The sequence below is a fragment of the Camelina sativa genome, chromosome 19 (assembly GCF_030686135.1).
Source record: "Camelina sativa cultivar CO46 ecotype springtype chromosome 19, ASM3068613v1".
Classification (NCBI taxonomy): Eukaryota; Viridiplantae; Streptophyta; class Magnoliopsida; order Brassicales; family Brassicaceae; genus Camelina; species Camelina sativa.
In genome coordinates, this window is record NC_141898.1 from 966,971 (window position 1) to 989,257 (window position 22,287).

General features: G+C 38.7%; 8 protein-coding genes, 1 long non-coding RNA gene and 1 other non-coding gene across 16 annotated transcripts; 7 read left to right on the top strand and 3 right to left on the bottom strand.

Annotated features, from left to right (window-relative positions):
* Nucleotides 1–22: 22 nt before the first annotated feature.
* LOC104763883 (tyrosine--tRNA ligase, chloroplastic/mitochondrial) lies at nt 23–2,351 on the bottom strand. 2 transcript variants are annotated; one of them, XM_010487284.3, is made up of 2 exons: nt 2,121–2,351; nt 23–1,741 (listed from the first exon to the last, which is right to left on the bottom strand). In XM_010487284.3, exon 2 carries the CDS (start codon nt 1,683–1,685, stop codon nt 150–152), a length of 1,536 nt encoding a protein of 511 aa, XP_010485586.1. In that variant the 5' UTR covers nt 1,686–1,741; nt 2,121–2,351; the 3' UTR covers nt 23–149. The 2 variants fall into 2 exon arrangements, with proteins under 2 accessions (XP_010485586.1, XP_010485587.1); XM_010487285.3 differs by having other exon boundaries at nt 23–1,734; nt 2,121–2,232.
* A 149-nt stretch (nt 2,352–2,500) lies between these two features.
* LOC104763884 (nibrin homolog) lies at nt 2,501–5,850 on the top strand. 2 transcript variants are annotated; one of them, XM_010487286.3, is made up of 14 exons: nt 2,501–2,612; nt 2,962–3,015; nt 3,113–3,383; nt 3,476–3,567; nt 3,663–3,793; nt 3,862–3,908; nt 3,999–4,107; nt 4,251–4,337; nt 4,409–4,580; nt 4,665–5,080; nt 5,155–5,216; nt 5,301–5,397; nt 5,478–5,540; nt 5,645–5,850. In XM_010487286.3, the coding sequence occupies exons 1-13, from the start codon at nt 2,576–2,578 to the stop codon at nt 5,529–5,531; spliced, it is 1,629 nt and encodes a 542-aa protein (XP_010485588.1). In that variant the 5' UTR covers nt 2,501–2,575; the 3' UTR covers nt 5,532–5,540; nt 5,645–5,850. The 2 variants fall into 2 exon arrangements, with proteins under 2 accessions (XP_010485588.1, XP_087357921.1); XM_087501795.1 differs by having other exon boundaries at nt 2,503–2,612; nt 3,872–3,908.
* LOC104763886 (WAT1-related protein At3g02690, chloroplastic) lies at nt 5,710–7,976 on the top strand. The gene is made up of 7 exons (XM_010487288.3): nt 5,710–6,588; nt 6,663–6,710; nt 6,803–6,925; nt 7,022–7,171; nt 7,295–7,466; nt 7,559–7,619; nt 7,703–7,976. The coding sequence occupies exons 1-7, from the start codon at nt 5,857–5,859 to the stop codon at nt 7,803–7,805; spliced, it is 1,389 nt and encodes a 462-aa protein (XP_010485590.2). The 5' UTR covers nt 5,710–5,856; the 3' UTR covers nt 7,806–7,976.
* On the bottom strand, nt 7,925–9,349 carry LOC104763885 (protein LEAD-SENSITIVE 1-like). 2 transcript variants are annotated; one of them, XM_010487287.3, is made up of 2 exons: nt 9,059–9,349; nt 7,925–8,760 (listed from the first exon to the last, which is right to left on the bottom strand). In XM_010487287.3, the coding sequence occupies exons 1-2, from the start codon at nt 9,150–9,152 to the stop codon at nt 8,099–8,101; spliced, it is 756 nt and encodes a 251-aa protein (XP_010485589.1). In that variant the 5' UTR covers nt 9,153–9,349; the 3' UTR covers nt 7,925–8,098. The 2 variants fall into 2 exon arrangements, with proteins under 2 accessions (XP_010485589.1, XP_087357922.1); XM_087501796.1 differs by having other exon boundaries at nt 7,925–8,771; nt 9,059–9,334.
* Nucleotides 9,350–9,480: 131 nt separating this feature from the next.
* LOC104763887 (uncharacterized) lies at nt 9,481–12,297 on the top strand. 2 transcript variants are annotated; one of them, XM_087501797.1, is made up of 8 exons: nt 9,481–10,629; nt 10,762–10,846; nt 10,955–11,051; nt 11,205–11,268; nt 11,362–11,418; nt 11,590–11,627; nt 11,722–11,803; nt 12,022–12,297. In XM_087501797.1, exons 1-8 carry the CDS (start codon nt 9,538–9,540, stop codon nt 12,109–12,111), a joined length of 1,605 nt encoding a protein of 534 aa, XP_087357923.1. In that variant the 5' UTR covers nt 9,481–9,537; the 3' UTR covers nt 12,112–12,297. The 2 variants fall into 2 exon arrangements, 1 of the variants encoding a protein (XP_087357923.1); XR_015590990.1 differs by having other exon boundaries at nt 9,506–10,624.
* Nucleotides 12,298–12,314: 17 nt separating this feature from the next.
* LOC104763889 (protein DJ-1 homolog D) lies at nt 12,315–14,582 on the top strand. Its single transcript, XM_010487292.3, has 5 exons — nt 12,315–12,733; nt 12,817–12,933; nt 13,131–13,571; nt 13,807–14,169; nt 14,281–14,582. The coding sequence occupies exons 1-5, from the start codon at nt 12,677–12,679 to the stop codon at nt 14,467–14,469; spliced, it is 1,167 nt and encodes a 388-aa protein (XP_010485594.1). The 5' UTR covers nt 12,315–12,676; the 3' UTR covers nt 14,470–14,582.
* TRNAS-AGA (transfer RNA serine (anticodon AGA)) lies at nt 12,420–12,501 on the top strand. The gene has a single exon. It is a non-coding gene; the product is annotated as a tRNA-Ser (tRNA).
* A 501-nt stretch (nt 14,583–15,083) lies between the features above and the next one.
* Nucleotides 15,084–16,416, bottom strand: LOC104763890 (thioredoxin F1, chloroplastic). Its single transcript, XM_010487293.3, has 3 exons — nt 15,839–16,416; nt 15,434–15,533; nt 15,084–15,287 (listed from the first exon to the last, which is right to left on the bottom strand). Exons 1-3 carry the CDS (start codon nt 16,138–16,140, stop codon nt 15,138–15,140), a joined length of 552 nt encoding a protein of 183 aa, XP_010485595.1. The 5' UTR covers nt 16,141–16,416; the 3' UTR covers nt 15,084–15,137.
* A 681-nt stretch (nt 16,417–17,097) lies between these two features.
* LOC109130975 (uncharacterized) lies at nt 17,098–18,472 on the top strand. The gene is made up of 3 exons (XR_002036730.2): nt 17,098–17,351; nt 18,012–18,111; nt 18,208–18,472. It is a non-coding gene; the product is annotated as an uncharacterized LOC109130975 (long non-coding RNA).
* A 149-nt stretch (nt 18,473–18,621) lies between these two features.
* On the top strand, nt 18,622–22,280 carry LOC104763891 (aspartic proteinase 36). 3 transcript variants are annotated; one of them, XM_087501806.1, is made up of 11 exons: nt 18,622–19,139; nt 19,554–19,817; nt 20,163–20,289; nt 20,378–20,619; nt 20,707–20,931; nt 21,035–21,197; nt 21,293–21,366; nt 21,530–21,617; nt 21,697–21,772; nt 21,857–21,928; nt 22,026–22,280. In XM_087501806.1, the coding sequence occupies exons 2-11, from the start codon at nt 19,576–19,578 to the stop codon at nt 22,175–22,177; spliced, it is 1,461 nt and encodes a 486-aa protein (XP_087357932.1). In that variant the 5' UTR covers nt 18,622–19,139; nt 19,554–19,575; the 3' UTR covers nt 22,178–22,280. The 3 variants fall into 3 exon arrangements, with proteins under 3 accessions (XP_087357932.1, XP_010485597.1, XP_087357933.1); XM_010487295.3 differs by lacking the exon at nt 18,622–19,139 and having other exon boundaries at nt 19,269–19,817; XM_087501807.1 differs by lacking the exon at nt 18,622–19,139 and having other exon boundaries at nt 19,431–19,846.
* Nucleotides 22,281–22,287: the final 7 nt, after the last annotated feature.

Genomic DNA, 22,287 nt, shown 5'->3' on the forward strand with positions numbered 1-22,287 from the left:
ATACAAACACAAAAACGTATCATTGTTAATAATAATACCTTGGAGTATTTAAATTAAATATAAAATATATGAAGCTTATGAAAAATTAATGATTCAATGCTGTTATAACAAAAACAATAATAAAAAATACAGATTTGTTATAAAAAAAATCAGGAAATTCTAACGACCACTTTATTCTTCTTGCCTGCAGAAAGAACAAGACCTTTCCCTTCAACAATATCTTCTTCTTCAACTCTCTTATTCTCATCATCCACTCTCTCATTGTTCATATAAAACCCACCTTGCTTCAACATTCTCCTCGCAGCAGATTTGCTCTCAAACAAACCCGCAGAAACCGATAGATCCACAATAGATGAACCCGAGACTCGATCAATAGACAGTGAGCAAGAAGGTATATCCTCTGCTATTCTCTCAATCAAGTTCCAATCAAGCTTTGTCTCAGCTCCTGGTCTTAAAGCTTCTGTTGCTTTTATGGCTTCCTTCAAACCCTCTTCACCATGTACAAATCTGGTTACTTCTTCAGCGAGTTTGATTTGGGCAGTGTTAGGAACATACCCGGGTTTGCTCATTTGATCTTCTAAGATCTTTATATCATCCAAACTCAGAAAAGTTAGGGTCTTTAAGAAACGTATCACATCAACGTCTGGAACTGAGAAGAAGTACTGATAGAACTTATAAGGCGATAGCATCGAAGGAGAGAGCCAGATTGCTCCATCTTCTGATTTCCCGAATTTCGTCCCGTCGTTTTTCAATAGGAGAGGAAACGTTAGCCCGTAAGCTGCTTCTTCTGTTTGGAGAATCTTCCTGATCAAATCAGTTCCAGCTGTTATATTCCCCCATTGATCACTGCCACCTATCTGAACATTGATCCCTTCGTTCTTGAACAGGTGAAGAAAATCATAGGCTTGCAACAACTGATAAGTGAACTCGGTGTAGCTCATACCTTGTTCTGATTCTAATCTCTTCTTAACACTCTCCTTTGCCATCATAGTACCAACCCTAGCAAACCTACCGACTTTATTCAAAAATTCGAGCATTGTCATATCTTTCCACCAGTCATAGTTATTAAGAATCATATAAGAGCTGCTGGAACTTGGATTACTACCAAGAATCTTGATAATGATTTTTTTAATCCCCGCAATGTTTTTCTCCAGTGTATCAGCGTCAAGCTCAGGTCTTTCGAGGCTTTTACCAGATGGATCACCAACCCGTCCCGTGGCACCACCAATTAAACCAACGGCTTGATGTCCACATCTTTGGAACCAAGAAAGCACAATGATACCAAGTAGATTACCCAAGTGTAAACTCTCAGCAGTCGGATCAAATCCGCAGTAGACCCTTAGAGGAGTTACTTTAGGATCAGAACAAGCAGACCTGAGATTATTGCTAGTGATTGACTCGAGGAGTCCTCTTTCTTCAAGTATATCGACTACATTAGGGCGAGAAACAGCTTGACTTACTGTCTCAGGAGATGAAGTAGATTGAACTGAGCACTTAGCAGAGGAGAACAGAGGAGTAGTAGAAGTGGAGTAAAAGTGAGGAACTTGGACCCTTCTGAAGAAAGTGGAGGAGGATATCTCAGTAAAAACAAGTAAAGAAGCGACACGTAAGGGAGATGATAAGCTCCTGGAACAAATAGGCAAGATACTCCTTGAAGCAAGAGTCATTCCTGTTGCATATGCCATAAATTTATACGCTTGAGCCTTTCCTGACTAGCCAAGCTGGTAACTACAACTGCAAACTAAATAGAAACACAAATTAGCTGAAAAGAAACAGAGAAATTACTGATCTTTACAAGAGTTAATAGCCAAACTGCTGATTCCAAACCCAAAAATTCTCAGGCAGGCAATTTGACAAACACCTTATGGGCATTGTATCATATTATTGTCCCCATAAACATAGTAACGAGTTGATCTCCAAAAATGGGAGCTTCAAACAGAATTATAAAGGAATCCAACAAATTTTACACCAAACTATAAAGGAATCCCCATTATTGCATCGAAACAGACCCAGAGAAACTAGCTACTTGGAGATAACAATCCCAACTTCAGCGAAATTACAACACACCTAAATGGATACACATTTAAACTTCGAGAAGATGATTAAGTGAAAGAGCTTACTTTGGTTTGCAGCTCCCGGGAATGGAATTTGTTTTCGACCTTTGCTTCTTCCACAGATCAATTTGCTTCAGATTATTCGAAACAAGATAGAGAACCTTAAAGTCTCTGGTTTATTTAATAACCGGCATCAAATTTGATTTTAATCGGTTAAGATACAAAACCGAGATCTATAAAACCCAATTAACTAATCCTCTCTTTCGGATTTGAGTTAGGGTTTGTTAAAATTGAGGTAAAAAATTTTAGATTACAACTCAAAGTTTTGGGTATAAAGAAGCCAAAACAAGATAAACCAAAGAATCTCAAGTTTAATTTCATAAAACCGGACTAAGTTTGGTTAACAAAACCGGTCTCCTTAAAACCCAGTAAAGAGCACCACCGTCTTAAGACTTTCTGAAGAAACCAACTACATAAAACAAAAACCCTTCCGAACAAATTTTTATTATTGGAGCGAATCAATGGTTTGGGGTCTCTTTCCCGTTGATCCACTTTCAGGTGTTGTTCTCCGTTAGAATTCTATTGGCTTTCTAGTGAACGAGTTTGATATTTTTCCTGTTAAAATTTTTCATCTTTACGAACATTTTGCTCCATTAATTGCAGTTCTAAAACTATCCTATGAACTTGGAATCACTATTTCAGTGAAATTTGTCATCAGCTTTAGTTTTTAGTTGTTTGTTCACCATTTTAGCAACTGTTTTCTGATGAATGTGTCAGCGAAAACCCCAAATTTATTCTGGGTTTATGCTTGAGAAGTGCGTTTGTGTTAGCTTTGGTCTTGCTTTTAGAAAATTTCTTGTTTTGTAACCTTATTCGTTGTAAAATGGTTTGAATCTATGTGTATCAGGTGAAGATAAATACTATATCTTTACAAAGGGGATTTACAAGATTGGCCGAAAGGGTATTGATACAGATTCTTCAATATTTTAAAACTTTCATTAGTCTTCTTCTTGCTCGTGTTCTGTGCCCTCATCATGGGGGTTTTTGTTTCTCTGTAGGATGTGATATAATTATCAATAAGGATAAGGGGGTATCTAGGATCCACGCAGAGTTAACTTTTGATGCAACAGCTGTTTCAACCTCTCGGAGGAACAAGTCTTCTGATGAAACCTCCTCATTTGTTATCCGTGTCAAAGATTGCTCAAAGTATGGGACTTTTGTCAAAACTGACCTGGGGCCAAAAGAAAAAGTTCATGAGCTACCTGATAAGGAGAAAATTCTCAAAGATGGAGATGTTATCACGTTTGGTACAGGTTCAGCAACTTACAGGTATTCCAAACTTGTCAGTGTGATGTTTATTTTGGTTGTAATTTCGTTTAATATGGCTTAGATTCGTCCCTTTTTGAAATATATCATTGCAGGTTTTCCTTAGTTCCGCTTGTATTTTACTTCTGCCCTTCCTCTGAGACCTTTAAGGTGGATCAGTCGGTACAAGATGCAGTTTCATCAATTGGTTAGTGTTTAAAGTTATCCGCTGCCCTCATGGAGTAAAACTGGTTAATGTAGTTTCATATTACCCACATTCCCTGAAACTATGTCCATATGTAGGTGCTCATGTTTCTCCTACTTTGAGTGAGGAGTGCACTCATGTGCTTCTTGAACCTCGTATGCAAGTGAATGAAGCTCTGGTCAAGGCAATTTTAGCCAAAAAACCAATCATTTTGACAAATTGGGTGAAGGTACGTGTGAGAATTTCATTTTCATTACTTGTCTGCTAATTGTTTTTTAACTTCACTGGTTTGTCTAGCTTCTCGCAGAGAAACGTATCTGCAGCGAAATTCCTGGATACAGCCAGTGAGTATTCAAATAAAATAAATTCTGATTATAGAATTAAAATAGAATAAATTCGGCTGTTACTGATTCAAATAATCAACGTTATCTTAGGTACAGACCATCAGTGATGATTGAAGAAGCTCTGGTGGATGTAGTAGAATTAAACGTCCGTGAAAAATGTCTAGAAGGATTTACCTTTGTGTTGGAGCCAGTAGACATGGTATAAGCTCTTATTTTCCCCTAAAAGAATCAGATTCAACTGATGGTTCCAAGTGATTTTTCTTATAGGTCTCAGTAGATCTTAGTCTTGCTAATTATTGATGAACTATGCATTTACCCATGCATGCCTTTTTCTTTATGCAGTACATATTTGGTTGCAGCTTCCCATCTTTACTTAAAGTATGTGGTGCAGAGACTGTTACCATAGCAGACATTAGCTCCATGAGTCAGGTTTGTGCTTTTAAATTTTTTTGCTCATTTTCTCTTTCCGTAGGTAGCCCTAACCGTAATCAATTCTGCAGGATTCTCAGTATGGAGAAATTAATCGCATAATATGTGTCATCCCGAAAAGTTCAGGAGACAAATTTGGCCGTTTGAAGCATCTCAGTCTGTTATCTAGAGTGAACGAGATGGATTTAGTATGCGCAGTCTTTTCCGGAAATCTATCTTCGACTTCACTGATACTACCTTCCGGTGAGTACAAAGAGCCAGATATGAGTGCTTTTCTTGGGACTATGAATCTCAAAGCACGGATCTTGACACATTTTCTGTTTGTAGTTGTAATTTCATCTTCGTGCTCTACGGATGAGACAGTGGTAGCGGATTCTGATGCCGAAGAGGAAGAAACAACATCGTCCGTTCATATGATTGATGCTACTGAAAAGGCAGAAACACCAGAGAAGCCTGCTGCTATTATAATAGAGGATAGTCCTGTTACGATATTGGAAGAAACTATGAATTTGAATGATTTTAAAACCGTAAACTTATTAGCAGATACTGAAAATAGAGGCCTCATCGACGAAAAGAACTCAGGTGATAGTGTGACAATCCGAAGGGATCGGAATGATGAGGCTGAAACTGGGAACTCGGAGATTATATACACTCAAGATCTAATTGTTAGGGACTTGCGACCAACTAGAAAAGTTCATTCTACAGGAGAGGAAGGAGTTGTGGACTTCAAGCGATTCAGAAAGGTAAAAACAGAACCTTTGGATTCTAGACATATGTAGTGTTTGCGAGATGATGAGTTTTGTTTTTGTTTTGTTAGGGAAATGTTACATGCAGAAACAGCTTCGGTAGCCTAATACCTTTTGCAAAGGATCCATACAAGTAATCCCGGGTCTTTTCTCTTGCTCGTTTGCTCATAATGATCTCTCCCCTATGTTTTATTGACTGTTTGCTTCGTGATGCCAGAGAATACGACAGCGGGGACGTGACAGATTTTATGAAAGAAGAGAAGAAAAGGAAGCAGATGGAAGCCATTGCAGAGGACTTGTTTAACACAGAAAAGGTGTCAACTTTAATATCATCTAACATCAAAATCTAAAGATCGTCCAGCGATTCTCTTTACACTAATATCATAATGTGCAGGCTAGAAAGCGTGGAACGGCTGGTTCCATTCGCGGGTTTCTCACTCGAGGTTGAGATTTCAAGGTAAAATAGTTGTTATGGGATCTTTAGTCTGTAAATTTCCCAGGCTAGTTTAGTCCTCTCTTAAAGATCTAAGCTTTCAGGTTTCTTTGTGTGTGTTATTGCAGGACTATTTCAGAGTGAATCAGAAGAAAGAACTTCTGGAACAACGTACGTTTGAGAGTACAAGGCAACAAGGCACGACTCTGGATCACTAGGAACTAAACAAAATCTTGACTTGTCTTTTTTTTGTTCTTCATGACTTAAAACCCTGTATGTATATACTGGGAAGTGTAGTTATACACTTTAATATAACGGAAATGATCTTTGGGTATCTCTGATGAAAACAAAAATTCAATCTTTCTTCACAGAGAAACATGTGGCTATTACTTGTCTGTTAACTCGAAAAGATACAAAAGTTTATCCTTTCTCTTGTTCTAAAGTACAAGCAACAATGGAGAGGCCATGGTCGGCCATCGCTGCTGCTTCTTCTTCTTCTTCAAGTTGCTTCTTTGCTTCTCCCAACTCTTGCCTTTCTGTTATTAAACGAACGAATTCGAGCTTTGCTAACAGATATCTATCGAACTCTTCGGTTAGATCATTGCGACACAGCAGATTCGACTCGAAGCATAATCTCGTTTTGATCTCTAAACGTCGAATTAATGGAGATTCCGTTGTTCGGAGAAGCACCACAAGCAGTAAAAGCACGGAGGAGACTGAACCACCGTCGTCTTCGTCTGTAGATTGCGTCGGAATGGGATCAGACGTGGAATGCGTCTATAACGGAGAAGATGAGGAGGATCGGAGCTCCGGAATCTTGAGCGGCGGAGAAGGATCGTTCCTTGAATGGACGGTTCTGATTTCACCCTTCTTTTTCTGGGGAACGGCGATGGTGGCGATGAAGGAAGTGTTGCCTATTACTGGTCCTTTCTTCGTGGCCGCGTTTCGTTTAATTCCTGCTGGTTTGTTGCTTGTCGCGTTTGCAGTTTACAAAGGCAGACCTTTCCCTAGAGGACTCAATGCTTGGCTCTCTATTGCTCTCTTTGCTCTTGTGGACGCCACTTGTTTCCAGGTCTGCTTACTTGACCTCAACTCTTTTAAGAGTTAATTTGATAGATTCTTGTCTGAACGGTGATGATGGTTCAGGGATTTCTTGCTCAAGGGTTACAGAGAACTTCCGCTGGTTTAGGAAGTGTAAGTTGTTTTCTCTGGTGTCTACTATATTGCAACACCTGAGAAAGTAATAGGGACAAATGCTTTTGGGTTGCTAATCTGTCGCGATGCAGGTTATAATTGATTCTCAGCCACTGACTGTAGCTGTATTAGCATCTTTCTTGTTTGGTGAGTCCATTGGAATAGTGAGAGCTGGAGGTTTGCTCCTCGGCGTTGCTGGACTTTTGCTTCTTGAGGTAAAAGATCTACTTAATTTATCTATATAACAACAAGTCCGAGCTAGTATCTGACTAGTGTTCTTACAACTTGAGGATATGTTTGATTCACTACAGGTTCCCTCAGTTACTTCAGATGGTACTAACTTTTCCTTGTGGGGAAGTGGAGAGTGGTGGATGCTTCTTGCAGCTCAGAGCATGGCTATTGGTACTGTGATGGTTCGATGGGTCTCGAAATACTCGGATCCAATTATGGCTACCGGTTGGGTAATGTTACTCGATCCTCTGCCCTTTCAAACCTTACTTGTTCTCATTTCTGTTCAGTGGCTTGTCTCTGAGAGTTCTTACAAGAACTCAACCAAACTAACATGTTTCAAATGTTATCTGCAGCATATGGTTATTGGTGGCCTTCCTCTCTTGGCAGTTTCCGTTATAAACCATGACCCAGTTTTTAGCGGCAGTCTTCAAGATCTATCCACAAATGACGTCATAGCACTTCTTTACACGTCCATTTTTGGCAGCGCAGTTAGCTACGGTGTTTACTTCTACAGTGCTACTAAAGGTTCTATATCACTCCCCTCTCTCAGGAGTCTTTGCTGCTTTTGGTTTGAGATCTCTGACGCTTTTATGATGCCTTTTTTGTTGTTGTTGCAGGAAGCCTAACTAAACTCAGCTCACTCACCTTCTTGACACCAATGTTTGCCTCAATCTTTGGGTAAGACCAAAATCAGCAAACGATAAATCCATGATTCTGATCACAAGTTTCTCTAGTCATTTAGTTCTTTCTGATGTGTCCAGGTATCTGTACCTTGATGAGACTTTCTCCTCACTGCAACTAGTCGGAGCTGCAGCCACTTTGGTTGCTATATACTTGGTGAACTTTCCGGAAGGGAACGACTGAGACACTTTTTTAGTTCGTACTGCTTTACAAACTTGTTATGAAGTTGAAAGAAGTATCGTAGTATCATTATGTTCAATATACGCTCTGTATATAATAAAGTGAATCATCTTAGTTAAGAGTTAACCAAAAAAAAGCCAGGTTTCAATATTTTATAATCACATAACAAATAAAGTTGCACAATTCGATACAACAGAAGCAGATTCTCTTACTCCCTCCACAACATTTACAATCAGAGATAAAACAATACTCCCAAAAGGAGCCAGTATGGTAATACAGGTGTGGGCAGTTTTGGATTAAGTGGTCATCTTATCTTCGGGTTTAGCTTCCATCTCTGACTTATCAGCCACATCAGCAACTAGTCTCTCGACAGGCACTTTACTCACATCCCATCGCATGCCTATATCTGAAATCAAGCGACTAGCACAGTACATGCCATAGCCAGCGACAGCCAGACCACCAAAACCTGCAACAAACCTGAGTGGTGAAGAAAGAAGAACACTGCCAGCTGCAACAATTGAAGCGGCTTGACCGCTCCTTCCGACGTCGGTGTTCGCCACTAGCAAACCAGTTTTGCAATAGATGGCAAAGTCTTCACAGTTGTTCTTGAAAACATTGTACACACCAAAACCATTTCGCAAGAGAAAATTAGCACGGTAGATGGCTTCTTCTGGAGGATCTGAAGGTGCTATTGTGCAGACGCCACCTCGAGGCTTCGCAAGAAAAATAGCAGGGGAGACACCGTACTCAAATACATAGAGATCACCTCCGGCAAGGAAACAATCAAGGCAAGAAGAGATGACACCGCCAATATTGGGTCGCTCTCCGCAAATAGGACAAGGGTTGTCTCCATGATTATGGGATGAACTAACGATCTTGTCCAAGAAAGTCCCAGTTCCAGTCTCTTGACCATCCCCACGAGTGAAATGGTTGACTTGTCCATCACCGACATAGATTCCTACAAAATCACTAATCACATAGTCAAATTCAGGCATTTTAAACCTATATAATAACTCCTACAATGAGAATAATAAAGCCTCGTGGAGTCTTACGACGATCAAGGATCACAATCTAGCTTTGTAACAGGGAACAGCTAATAAAATCACAATCTATTGATTTGGATCAAAACAAAATAAGCTCTTCCCCAAATTCGAAATTTCAGCAAAATCTCAAACAAATAATCGAATTGGAAACTGAATCATCTCGCGTCAACAATGAATGTGGGAATGTAAATGGTATCAAGAGTGAGATCGAACCGTGATGAGCGTAAACATAGGCCTGACGCCATGAATAGATGTGATCCCCTGGTTTCACTTCGTCTCTGGGGATTTTGTTGGAGAGAAATCCCATCTTCTCGCCGGCGAACGGAGAACCACAAGTTATAAGATTACACCCTCCGTCTCCGTCTCCGTCTCCGTCAGAGAGAGAAAGATCTGATATTGCTTAGTGTGTAGGGTTTCTCATCTTCCTTAGGATAAAATCTTAAAACTTTTCTAAAGTTCAAAAAGCCATTAATTGATTTGATTTGACGCAAAATAAAAGGAAGAAGATAGATTTTTTCCATTTTTTAATTAAATACAAAAATCTCTCTCCTTCCAACACGACACCGTTACATAATTGGGCCTCAAATATGAGTCTTCATTATATAAAAGCCCAATTTAAAGTCCGACAAACTCTTCCACCTCTACTTATTAACCAAAATCTTTAGTCTGTGACCGGGAGAGAGAGCATAACCATGGAAGTCTCGAATCAGAACAGGAAACGGAAAGCAATTGACGCCGGACATGGTCCCCCGCCGCCGGCGTATCGAGGGTCTGATGGTTACGAAGGTAGCGGTGTAGATCTTTCTCTCCTTGAAGCACTTGAGAAGTCTTCGCACAATGCAGTTGAAGCGCTTGATCTTAAAACCCTAAAAAAGCTTGTACTCTCCTTCGAGCGGCGTCTTAGGGACAACATAGCTGCTCGTCTCAAGTATATTGATAATCCAGAAAAGTTCGCTGACTCAGAGGTTGACCTACACGACGATCTTCAAAAGCTCAAGGTTCTCGCTGGAGCTCCGGAGCTTTACCCGGACCTTGTCGCTTCCAATACGGTTCCTTCGATTGTCAATCTCCTCTCCCATGAGAACTCCGATATCGCCAACGATGTTGTTCAGCTTCTTCAGGATCTGACCGACGAGGATGCCTTGGAGGATAACGATGACCAGGCGCGTGTGTTAGTCGACGCGCTGGTTGAAAACAACGTGCTCGAGCTCTTGGTTCAGAATATGAATCGTTTGTCTGAGGCAGACCCAGACGAAGCCACAGCTATATACGCAACATTGACGGTAATTGAGAATTTGGTGGAAGTGAAGCCTTCTGTAGCTGAATTGGTGTGTGAACGGACGAAGCTATTGCGGTGGCTTCTGACGAAGATTAAGGTGAGGGAATTCGAAGGAATCAAGCAGTACGCGTCTGAGATTCTTGCGATTCTGCTTCAAAACAGCACGGTGAATCAGAAACGGTTAGGGCAGATGAATGGTGTAGACGCTGTGCTTGAAGGTGTGGCCATGTATAAGTCCAAGGATCCTAAAACTCCTGACGAGGAAGAGATGTTAGAGAATCTATTTGATTGTTTGTGTTGTCTCTTGATGCCATTGGAGAACAAGGAGAGGTTTGTGAATGCTGAAGGTGTTGAGCTGATGATTATTATCATGAAGCAGAAGAAATATGCTTACGGGTCTGCAATTCGAGCTCTTGACTTCGCCATGACCAATTATCCACCGGCATGTGAGAGGTTTGTGGATGTTATGGGACTGAAAACAGCGTTTGCTGCTTTCATGGGTAAGGCAAGTTTTTCATTCCCGTTTCTTCTTACCATCGTTTGTTAGAAAATGCTTGAGAAGAACAAAGTGATGTGAAGGAGGTGATTCTGAGGCATACTTCCATATTGATTTAGTTCAGTTCTTTGAATGTTTTAGATTCCACTGAACAAGAGTATCAAAAGGGAGAGGTATAAGGAGGAGCTAGAGGAGCGGGTTATTTCACTGGTTGCGTCGTTATTTGGTAAGAAGGGAAAGTCATATGTTCATGTAAATAAATAACAGTGTTTTCCTTGCATGTACTTGATGTTAACTCTTTTTGGTTTTCTTGGCTTCTGACTGTATTTTTCAGCTGGGATTCTAAGGGGTTCTAGGAGAGATCGTTTGTTAAGTAAATTTGTGGAGAGTGAGTTTGAGAAGATTGACCGGGTCATGGAACTGTATATGAGGTAATATAACTGTTCTGTTTCTCTTCAATACTATTCCATTTTAAGCATTCGATGAAAAAGTCAAGGCTTCTTCTTTGTAGTGGTGACGACTATGGTGAAATGCAGTTACCTAAAAGTTGTGTTTCCTCTCTCATTATTGTTTTCACTTGGCAGATACTCTGAAAGGGTTAAATCAGAGGCCGAGAGGTTAGACCAGCTTGAGCTTGATGACCTTGAGGTAATTTTCACTCCATTATTTTCATAAATTTGATGTATTCATTCTGAGCTTGAATCTGTTGATGAACTGATTTCATTGTTTTTGGCTTATCAGTTGGATGAAGATGAGAAATATAATCGGAAGCTAGAATCAGGCCTCTACAGTCTTCAGGTTCGACCAAGTTTAATCATATCCAGTTTCATGTCCGTCTGGGAAATGGCAAAAGTGCCTCGTATGTGTACATACGCTACATTAGACACTTATACAGTCCTCCTACACTTGCTTTTATCTTCTTTTTCTAGTTGTTATTAATCTTGAGTAACGCTTTCTGTGAAATTGCAGCTTATTGCTGTTATTCTGGGCCATATATGGTGTTCTGAGTAAGTCCCACCCTTAAAGAGTACCCCACCAAAAAAATACATTCCTGAGCTTTCGCTTCAGACATACTAATTTTGTAATCAATACTTGATGTAGGCATTCTGGAATGAGAGCGCGGATCGAACTGTTACTGAAGCAACAGAAGCTTAGTAAAACTGATGTCAAGCAGATTCTTCAGGTTCTTCTTCTCTTCCCTCGCCTAAATTTAGTCTAGACACTAATTAGTTAGTGAGTTGACTTGACATGGATAAAAACATTTGAACAATTTGATTCACTGAAACCATAAGACTTAGTGCTAAGGACTGTGAGACATAAGTTTGTAATGTAAACCCTCGGTTACCGATAGGTTTTTTATCTTTTGTGGTTAGTGCAATTGCTAACATACACCCTTAACAGGAATATCACGACAACATTGGAGATCTTGATGGACCAGAGGAGAAAGAACGAGGACAGGCGAGAATTCAATTGTTCATATCGGCAATGTGATTTAGAGAAGGAATCAAGAACATGGGAAATATCGCCAATGGCTTTGTATTAGTTTCCAATATAGAGACTAGAGAGAGACTTTTTGTTTTCTCAAGAGGCTTTAAGTCGAGCATTATTGGTAACCATGTTGATTACTGTTTGTAGTATTGTGAGCTTTCGATTGATCTGAGTTGTTACTTTACTTAAGGTCGTTTAGCTGGCAGATTTCTTTACGATCAGTGTTCAAAATCTCAGGCTCAATTGACGTGAGAAGGTCTCTTTCTAGAATCGTAGGTATATTTGTTTAGTTGATAACAATGTACAGACAAGTGGACGTGCCGGAGTGGTTATCGGGCATGACTAGAAATCATGTGGGCTTTGCCCGCGCAGGTTCGAATCCTGCCGTTCACGGTTTTTAGTTTTTTTTCTTAATTGTTTCTAAATTGAATTTAATTTTGACATACGTGCGAAAATGAGACCACGTGTGCTCCGCAAACGTCGCCGTTACCGGATCACTCCGGTCAGAGAGTTATTATCTCTCCCAAATCCAAACGAAATAACTTCTCTCCATCGCTCTCGCTGAAAAATGGCGAAGTCGAGAAGTGTCTTGATCTTGTGCGGTGACTACATGGAAGACTACGAGGTCATCTTCTTCCTCTTTTACTTTCTTCTGTCTTCCTTGTTCTTATAATTCAGCTAGTTACTTATGTATGTGTCTTCTCTCAGGTGATGGTCCCGTTCCAAGCTTTGCAAGCTTTCGGAGTCTCCGTCCACACCGTCTGCCCCGGTAAGAAAGCTGGTGACTCTTGCCCCACCGCCGTTCACGATTTCTGTGGCCACCAGGTTTCTCTCTCTCTTTCTCTCTCGATCTCCATGTGTAGCTTAGCTGCTTGATCTATTGATATACAATCCATTGAAACTAATTTTAGAAATGCTTCATCTCTAATTGAGCTTCGAATTGGATAATAAAGTTGTATTGTTTCAAGAATTCAAAGGAGAAACACTTTTTTTCTAATTTGTATTTCTTAGAGCATTTGCAGACCTATTCTGAGTCACGAGGTCACAATTTCACGCTCAATGCAACTTTTGATGAAGTTGACCTTAGCAAGTATGATGGATTGGTTATACCAGGAGGACGTGCTCCAGAATACCTGGCCTTGACTCCATCTGTTGTTCAGTTGCTTAAAGAGTTTTCAAGCTCTGGCAAGCCCATTGCCTCTATTTGCCATGGGCAGTTGATATTGGCAGCTGCAGACACGGTTAATGGTCGAAAGTGCACAGCTTATGCCACTGTTGGACCTGCTCTTATTGCTGCAGGGGCCAAGTGGGTCGAACCAGTAACCCCGGATGTTTGTGTTGTTGATGGTAGCTTGATTACTGCAGCTACATATGAGGGTCATCCTGAATTTATCCAGCTTTTTGTCAAGGCTCTGGGCGGTCAAATAACTGGAGCTAATAAAAGAATCTTGTTTCTCTGTGGGGTAAGCGACCCTTACCATATTTTGTTGAATCAATTTATTAATATCCATGTTTCTTCATTCGTTTTGCTTTAGATTGTGCTGTAGAATGATTCATGAAGTTAAAAAAAAAACGTTTTACTCGTAGGATTGGACAGGCTTTTCTAGTGATTTCAAACATAGGTTTTGTTGGTAAATGAACACTACCGACTTGGGTTTCTTAAACATCACAGTTTTGGTTACTTTTTGACCTTTGCAGGATTATATGGAAGACTATGAAGTCAAAGTCCCTTTTCAGTCCCTTCAAGCGTTGGGATGTCAAGTTGATGCGGTTTGCCCAGATAAGAAGGCTGGTGATCGTTGCCCAACTGCAATCCATGACTTTGAGGGTGACCAAACTTACAGTGAGAAACCAGGCCACACTTTTGCTTTAACTAGTAACTTTGATGGCCTAGTTTCCTCGTGTTACGATGCTCTGGTCATTCCTGGAGGCAGAGCACCAGAATATCTGGCCTTGAACCAAAATGTCCTTAACATTGTTAAAGAATTCATGAAGTCTGAGAAACCAGTTGCATCTATTTGTCATGGACAACAGATCTTAGCTGCTGCTGGTGTCCTCAAGGTCAGTGTATTGTTCCTTTGTAGCTCCGATTTATTCCCTTTTTCTTGCCTCTAACCAGTTCTTTTGAGGAATTTTGCTTTATGTGACCTGATTGATTACTGGCTGGTGCAGGGAAGGAAATGCACTGCTTATCCAGCCGTGAAACTGAACGTGGTACTTGGAGGAGGAACTTGGCTAGAACCAGATCCGATCCACAGATGCTTCACTGACGGGAATCTGGTAACTGGCGCAGCATGGCCTGGACATCCAGAGTTTGTGTCACAGCTAATGGCTTTGTTGGGCATTCAGGTTTCATTCTAAGTTCCATGTAATGTAAACATTCCCTTTCACGCGGAATCCGTTCAACCCACTTGTTTACTATGTTCTAATATGTGTTAAACTTAACGGGTATGTTATATGTTTTTTTGCTGCAATCTCCCATGCTACCATTGATTCTCTCGTCTTTTGAATAGCTTACCAAAGCTACGTCGTATTCGTCTTAGAATTTTGACCTTTTTTGTGTCGATAGCGATGCTGTTTTTTGCACATCGATATGAAAACACCTGGGCCGAGAGAAACGAAACATGCGCCCAAATAGTATAGGCTGAGAAATGATAACTCAAGGCAGGGCCCGTTTGACCCATAAGAAACCATATATATATACAGTATGTTATTATCGCTTTGTGAATTTTCGATCATGCCGCCGAATATGATCCGTCATGTCGCTGGTAAATCGAAAGAGGAAGGAGATCGATGGAGGCTTGCCGAATTGCATGCTTAGAAATCCTTGAAACCGTACCTAAAGATATGATAAGTAATAAACATAATCTTTTTTTCTGGATGATCATATTTCTTGAAACACATTTACACAATACAAGATAAAATCTTTTGCTCACCTCAACTATAGGGTTTAGGGATAACACCAAGATTTTACATTTACATACAACCAATTATTATATGGTAAATTAAGACATGAGAAAGAGATTGGTTCATCCAGAACCAGCAGACGACGACCTAGCTGTTTCAATCGCTGCAACCAGATCATCATATTTCGCACCAGTGACTTCCTTGACGACCTTGTTGTCCTTCAATATCTTGAAAGTTGGAACCACTCTTATTCCTAGCTCCTTTGCCAATGGCTGCCACCAATAGAAAAGAGTCAAAGTTTTTTAGCAACAACATAAAAGGAGAAGTACATAGTAGCATTGTTGATGAAAGTCTTCTCTTATCTTTAGATACTATCATGGTTCAATAGATAGATATATACGGTGGTTAGAGCACAAACCCGGTTATCTGGATTGCAGTCAAGCTTTAGAAAGACAACGTCCTCATACTTCTCTGATAAAGCTTTGTACTTGGGAGCAATCACTTTACATGGACCACACCTGCATATACACAAGATATCCAAAGAGACCATCATTAGTAGGAAAGATTTGTAAACTCTCTTTAAAGAATGACCAACATCAAAACCAAACGAACCACATCTGCAGAAGAAGAATCTAACTGAGAAGACAAAGATACACCAATCCCTCAGCTAATATCATTTGTATACATTAAAGGGAAAGATATATAAACATAAGAGGTTTCATGATTCCATCGGTTCTGACCTATGATCAATTGGTTCATTGCAACAAATCAACTGAGTTGTAATCATAAAAATAGTTAAAAGCAGAGAGGAGCAGAAGAGTACCATTGAGTGTACATGTCAAGTACGACAAGCTTATCACCGGCGGCATTAACGATGGGCCAGAAGGTGTCCTTATCAACCTCCGTAACTTGACCAACACTTACATTCACGGTTTCTAAGCCACACCTCACCGCAACATATGAATCTCCTCTTTTACAAGAATCCAACGAGGAGCAGAAACCAATCTTCGTCGTCGTGACGCCGGAGTAAGGGATCCGGCACTGTTTCCTCCTCGATGGACCGAATCCTCCGGTGCTCGGAGATAAAGCCGTCGGAGACGGAGCGAGGCGGAGTGAGAGAGGCATTGTTTGTGGTGAAGCAAAATAATTTCGAAAATGTTGAGATGATCTCAAGACTCAAAGACAAGAAGAGTGTGTGTGTGTGTGTGTGGTGAGAGGTCTCAACGGACCGAGAGAGCAAACAAATGGGTACTATAGTGGAAAAGACGGTGTTATCCTCGAATAGCTGCGGATGAACAAGTATATTCGGGGGTATTTACGGTAATTACTTGTTATCGTGATAGATTGAACGGGCGGTGTAGAATTCTTCGAGGAATTAAAGATTGATATCTATGTTTTTTTTCTCACTAGGAAATTACGTTTCGGTCCCTCAAAATGGTGAGACAAATTATGTATTTTTTTTTTAAATTCCATAAATATAACTATTTTTGACTAAAGTACAAAATTAACCCAACAACATGCAATGATACCAAAAAAGAAGAAAAAAATAATAAACACAACATATTCATTCGTACGTACATGTGAATAAATGAAATTTTATTGTATACAAGTGAGAAAATAAATAAGTTACAGAAACAATTGCCGCCAAAGTGGTGAGAGCTAGTAGCAGTTATTTCAGTTTCCCTCTTTATAAGTGTGTGTGATCATATTTTTTGTTATTACTTACTATTTTTTTTATGTCTATCTTAAAAGTTAATTTCGATACGTTTGTTTAAATTATTAATTTAATTTGGAAAGTACCAACCAAACCAAAATTTTTTATTCTTTCATGTGTGTGTAATATAAGTAAGTAAGTTAAGTTCTTCTCTTGTCCTAAACCTTAAAGCATATCTAGTAGTGTATTTAAGCGTTATTCATACAATTTCTAGGGGAAAAAAAAAGAAAAACTAAAAGAATTGGGTCAAAATACTGAAACTGTTGCTCTAGGAAGTATCGGAAGGAACCATAAAAATATGCTATGTGTCAATTTCTAATTGGCTTATGATAAAATATAAAACAGATATTTTTTCTCTCACTTTTTTTCTCTTTTCCTTAATCTCTCTCTTTTCTCTGTCGACAAAACGCGAAACGGTGAATTCGATCGCTTGATCCAGCTTCAAAAACACAACGTAACTATCAATCACAAATCCACAGTAAGCTATGAGGAGAGTCACCGGACTTGCTGGGCGCACAATCTCATCCTCCGTCACAATCCATCCACCGGACTTCCATTTTTCTTCTATTTTTTTCTCTCTCGCCCGAAACAGCGATTGCCGATGCAATTCACCTCAAATCCAGTACGTGATCTTCCTCTTCGATTCATTTCGATTTCTTCCTCTTTTTGTTCGATCTAATTTCGATTTCGATGAAGCTAAGATTTACAGTTTTGTGATCTTTGAGTTTTTTTGTTTGTTTGTTTCCTTTAGATTCAATGGCTATGATTTATATTGAATCGATATATACACTATGATGATTTTTTATTTTTGTTTGCCTTGATGTAGCATTGGATTTAAGATTAGAACGATTGAGCTTGATTGCAAACGTATCAAGCTTCAGATTTGGGACACATGATTTTAAGATAAGAACGATCAAACCAACATTTAGCTTCTGTTTTGTTGGTTTAGGTTTGTAAAGGATCCTACCAGCAGAGACATTGATCGATTGTTGGTGCATTTTTATATAAGAATTGATTGAGTTCATAAATAATCAAGCATATGTTCTGTGTCGGAATGAAGAAGAATCCAGAGAGCTAAGATGAGACTTTAATTTCTTGCCCAGTTAAAAATTTTTAGGGGAAACAAGTATAATCCAATGATCGGATCAGATTCTGTTTCATAACTTCAATTGTGAAAAAATGTGTGTTTTTAGATGCATAAGTAGAAAGTTTCTCAATTTCTTCAGCTATATAATCTGATTAACTGATTGATTGCATCAATGTTGTTTCCCTTTTATTTCAGGAACTTCAGCATGTCCAAATGGCAAGTTTTACTATAGGAACATAGGAAGTTCACCAAAGTTCGTTTACTCTTTTCTTGTAAACGATGTTCTCTTGAAAACGTGCGGATTAGTTTTCAATGCTCTCAACTCTTCACCACATGACATATTTTTATTTCTTTCTTGTAACTAGGTGACGATGTTTTTGTTGTCTCTTAGGTATTCCTTGTGTTGGAACCATTCTAGGTTGTTTGAACTTTGTACCGAAGATTTAAGCCTAGGTGACGATGCTAGAAATATTGACAATTGGAGGTCCCGTATCACAGAGAAGGTAAAAAAAATTAAGGGGGATGTATTGAACTGAAGATTTTAAGAGATTTTGGGATATTCTTAAATCCCCTGTTATTTAACTGGTGATTTTTAAAAATCACTTGAAATCTTATGTTATTGAATGTGAAATTTATAAAAATATTTTACAATCTCTTGTTATTCAATCAGTAATTTATAAATTTCATCTCAAATCTACCGTTATTTAAAAAATCACAACTTTTTAAAAAAATCTATTGAATGTGATTTTAAGAGACTTTTCTAACATTTTTAGTTTAAATATTTGTCTTACAAAATCTCACCTTTGAAGGTGAAACTTTAAAATATTTGTTTAAAATTTTTTTCTTCGACACCGGTTGCAATTTGTTTTTGCAACTCTCTCTCTCTCTCTCCCTCTCTCTCTCTCTTTCTCTCTCTCTCTCTCTCTCTCTCCAAGTTGCTCTCTTTTAAAAAAAACTCTAAAATCACCTAAAATTCAGTAATTAAATCTCACCAAATCCCAAAACCAAAATCTCAAAATTATAAATTCTAATCAAATCTCTTAAAATTATACTTAAATCTCCCAAAATTCTGAAATATTAAAATTTCAGCAAATCTCCTAAAATCCTCAGTTCAATACATCCCCCTAAATTTCTTGGTCGTTTGAACTTTGTACCCAAGATTTAAGCTTCTCACTCATTTTCTTTACATACTTTCCTTTTCTTCTTGAGTTCACTATGTTAAGATTTTCAGTTATGATCTTATGCAATATAGGATCCTTGTCGTCCATGGATGTTTGATGAGACTCAAAGGATTTTGCATCTTTTGTTACCAATGTGGCAGCGGTATATAGGGAATCTCTTGGTTTCGTTTTTAAATTTGAAGTTCTCTTGAACTATGTTTCAGTTGGTAGATAAACTATCTGTTTTTGATTCAATTAAAAGGTTTTCATACTTTTTAATTCAACTAAAAGTTTACATACAATTAAGAAACTTGTAATTGTTTCAGAAATTTGAATTATAATGATTAATCAATTTTGATAGGTTTCTCTTGTGGAATGATTATTTGGTTTAAATTTTTAGTAAATTGCTTTAATTAGTTTAGTATTATTTATATAATTAATTTATATTTGAGCTAACTCTATTGAGTTGCTGGAGTGGACATGGTCTTACTCCACCGCCAAAGCTATACTTCTTCTCTTTCTTTTGCTTTTTTCTCTTTTTCACTTTTTCGTTTTTTTTTTTTCAACTAAAAATTAGTTAAGGGGTAATATCTCCGGTCATGGATCTCAAGCGGAGACAGTGGTTCTTGTCGGTTATTTTGCTTTCGGCGGCGTTGCTAATTGGACCGCAGTTTTCGTCGGCGGCGGCGACGACTCCGGTATTTGAAGTTCGAAGCAAGTTCGCCGGAAAAAGAGAAAAAGATCTTGGAGCTCTCAAAGCTCACGACGTCCACCGTCACTCAAGGCTTCTCTCCGCCATCGATCTACCTCTCGGCGGCGATAGCCAGCCTGAGTCTATTGGGTTCGAATCGCCATTAATCAAAAAAACCTGTAATTTTGGGAATTTTTGTTGTCGTTCTCTTTGTAAAGAGACAATACTAAAAAAAAAATGGGAATTTTATTTAACAACAAAAATAAAGTCGGATTTTTTGTCTTCTATAAATGAGGAATCTGAAATTAAAAAAAAAAAAAAAAAAAAAACTTTTGAGCTTTTTATTGATTTTGAATCTATTGAAGATTCTCTCAACTCTTTGATTGGTTCTTGACTCTTTTGTTCTTAGACTATGAAATGATCTTCTTCTTGTGTCTGATATGTTAAAATGTTGATTCGTTGTTCTTTGCTGTTTTGGTGTTTTTAATTTTTCAGTTTATACTTTGCTAAAATCGGATTAGGAACTCCATCAAGAGACTTTCATGTCCAAGTTGATACAGGAAGTGATATCTTATGGGTGAATTGTGCTGGTTGCATCCGATGTCCTAGGAAAAGTGATCTGGTATATATACCATCTATTTTATCCTGTCCAAAAAAGACAAGAAGAAAAAAAACAGAATTTTGAAGGTTACATTCCAAATATCTTTCAGGTAGAGCTGACACCTTATGATGCGGATGCTTCGTCCACTGCCAAATCTGTTTCCTGCGATGACAGCTTCTGCTCTTACGTTAACCAAAGATCTGAGTGTCACGCAGGCTCTACTTGTCAATATGTTATCATGTACGGAGATGGGAGCTCTACTAATGGATACTTGGTCAGGGATGTTGTGCATTTGGATTTAGTTACTGGAAATCGTCAAACCGGTTCCACCAACGGAACTATTATCTTCGGGTTAGTTTTAGTTTTATAGCTTGTGGCTTGCAAATCTCTTTAGCATTGTGCCAATTTTAATGGATATATGTGGGTTCTTATATACAGATGTGGGTCTAAACAGTCTGGTCAACTTGGTGAATCCCAAGCTGCAGTTGATGGGATAATGGGGTTTGGACAATCAAATTCATCGTTTATATCGCAGCTAGCTTCGCAAAGAAAGGTCAAAAGGTCTTTTGCACATTGTTTGGATAATAACAGTGGAGGCGGTATCTTCGCCATTGGAGAAGTCGTGTCACCAAAAGTAAAGACTACTCCTATGCTCTCTAAATCGTAAGTGAAATGCCTTACTCTCTTATAGCTGTTCTTTTTCTATTTCCTGTCAAAAAAAAGCTTTTGAATTTCTTAACACTGTTTGTGTAACTCTTTTTGACAGAGCTCACTATAGTGTCAACCTCAATGCAATTGAAGTTGGTAATTTAGTTTTACAACTTTCTTCGGATGCGTTTAATTCGGGAGATGACAAAGGAGTTATTGTTGATAGTGGTACAACTCTGGTGTATCTTCCTGAAGCTGTTTATAAGCCGTTAATGAATGAGGTCAAGACTATGTATGTTACTTGTGAATTTCTTTCTTCTGCCTTCTTCTATAAAGTTCTTAATACTTTGTTTTTTTACCCTTGGGTTTTCGTCAGATATTGGCTTCACATCCGGAGCTTAGTTTGCATACAGTTCAAGATTCGTTTACTTGTTTCCATTATATAGACAAGTAAGAATCTAACTCATCGCTTCTTTGTCATTCTCGGTGCTTAGTGTTCCAGTAATGTTTGAAACTGTACCGTCAACTGCTCTTTGAATTGAAAGGGAGTTATACATCAAGTATATGATGATTGATGTTTTGACACTCTGAAAATTTACTGTCAAATTCACAGATTAGATCGGTTCCCAACTGTCACTTTCCAGTTCGACAAGTCTCTTTCATTGGCTGTTTATCCTCGGGAGTATCTATTCCAAGTTAGAGTAAGTCGTGTTCCTTTTCAGACTCTTTACCTTGTTCGTGTTCTTGTATTCTTGTTCTGACATAAAAACTGGCTTATAGGAAGACACATGGTGTTTTGGTTGGCAAAACGGTGGATTGCAGACTAAAGGAGGAGAAGAATTAACAATTCTTGGAGGTACATATCTTTTTTTTTTTTTGTAAATGACTTTCATCCTGGAATTACTGAATAAATTGAGTCTTGATTTGTCTCCCTGCCCAGACATGGCCCTCTCTAACAAGTTAGTTGTCTACGATATCGAAAACCAAGTCATTGGATGGACCAATCACAACTGTAAGCATTACAAATCCTGTCATTGTGTTGCGTTGCCACAAATACTAAGATTTGAGTTTTTACGTGTTTTAACTGTAATGAATACTGAATCACACAGGCTCAGGAGAAATACAAGTAAAGGATGAAGAAAGTGGAGCAATCTACACAGTTGGTGCACACAACCTCTCATGGTCGTCTTCTTTAGCTATTACAAGACTTCTTACACTTGTTTCTCTCTTAATTCCTTTCTTATGTAACATGGCTTTATAGTTTCAGATAAAACCCTCTTTGGAACAAAGTTTGTTCCTTCTGTCGTTAATCATTTAAGGATCTGAAACCCCATTTGTTTTTTTTAAAATGGCATTTTCATTTATTCTGAG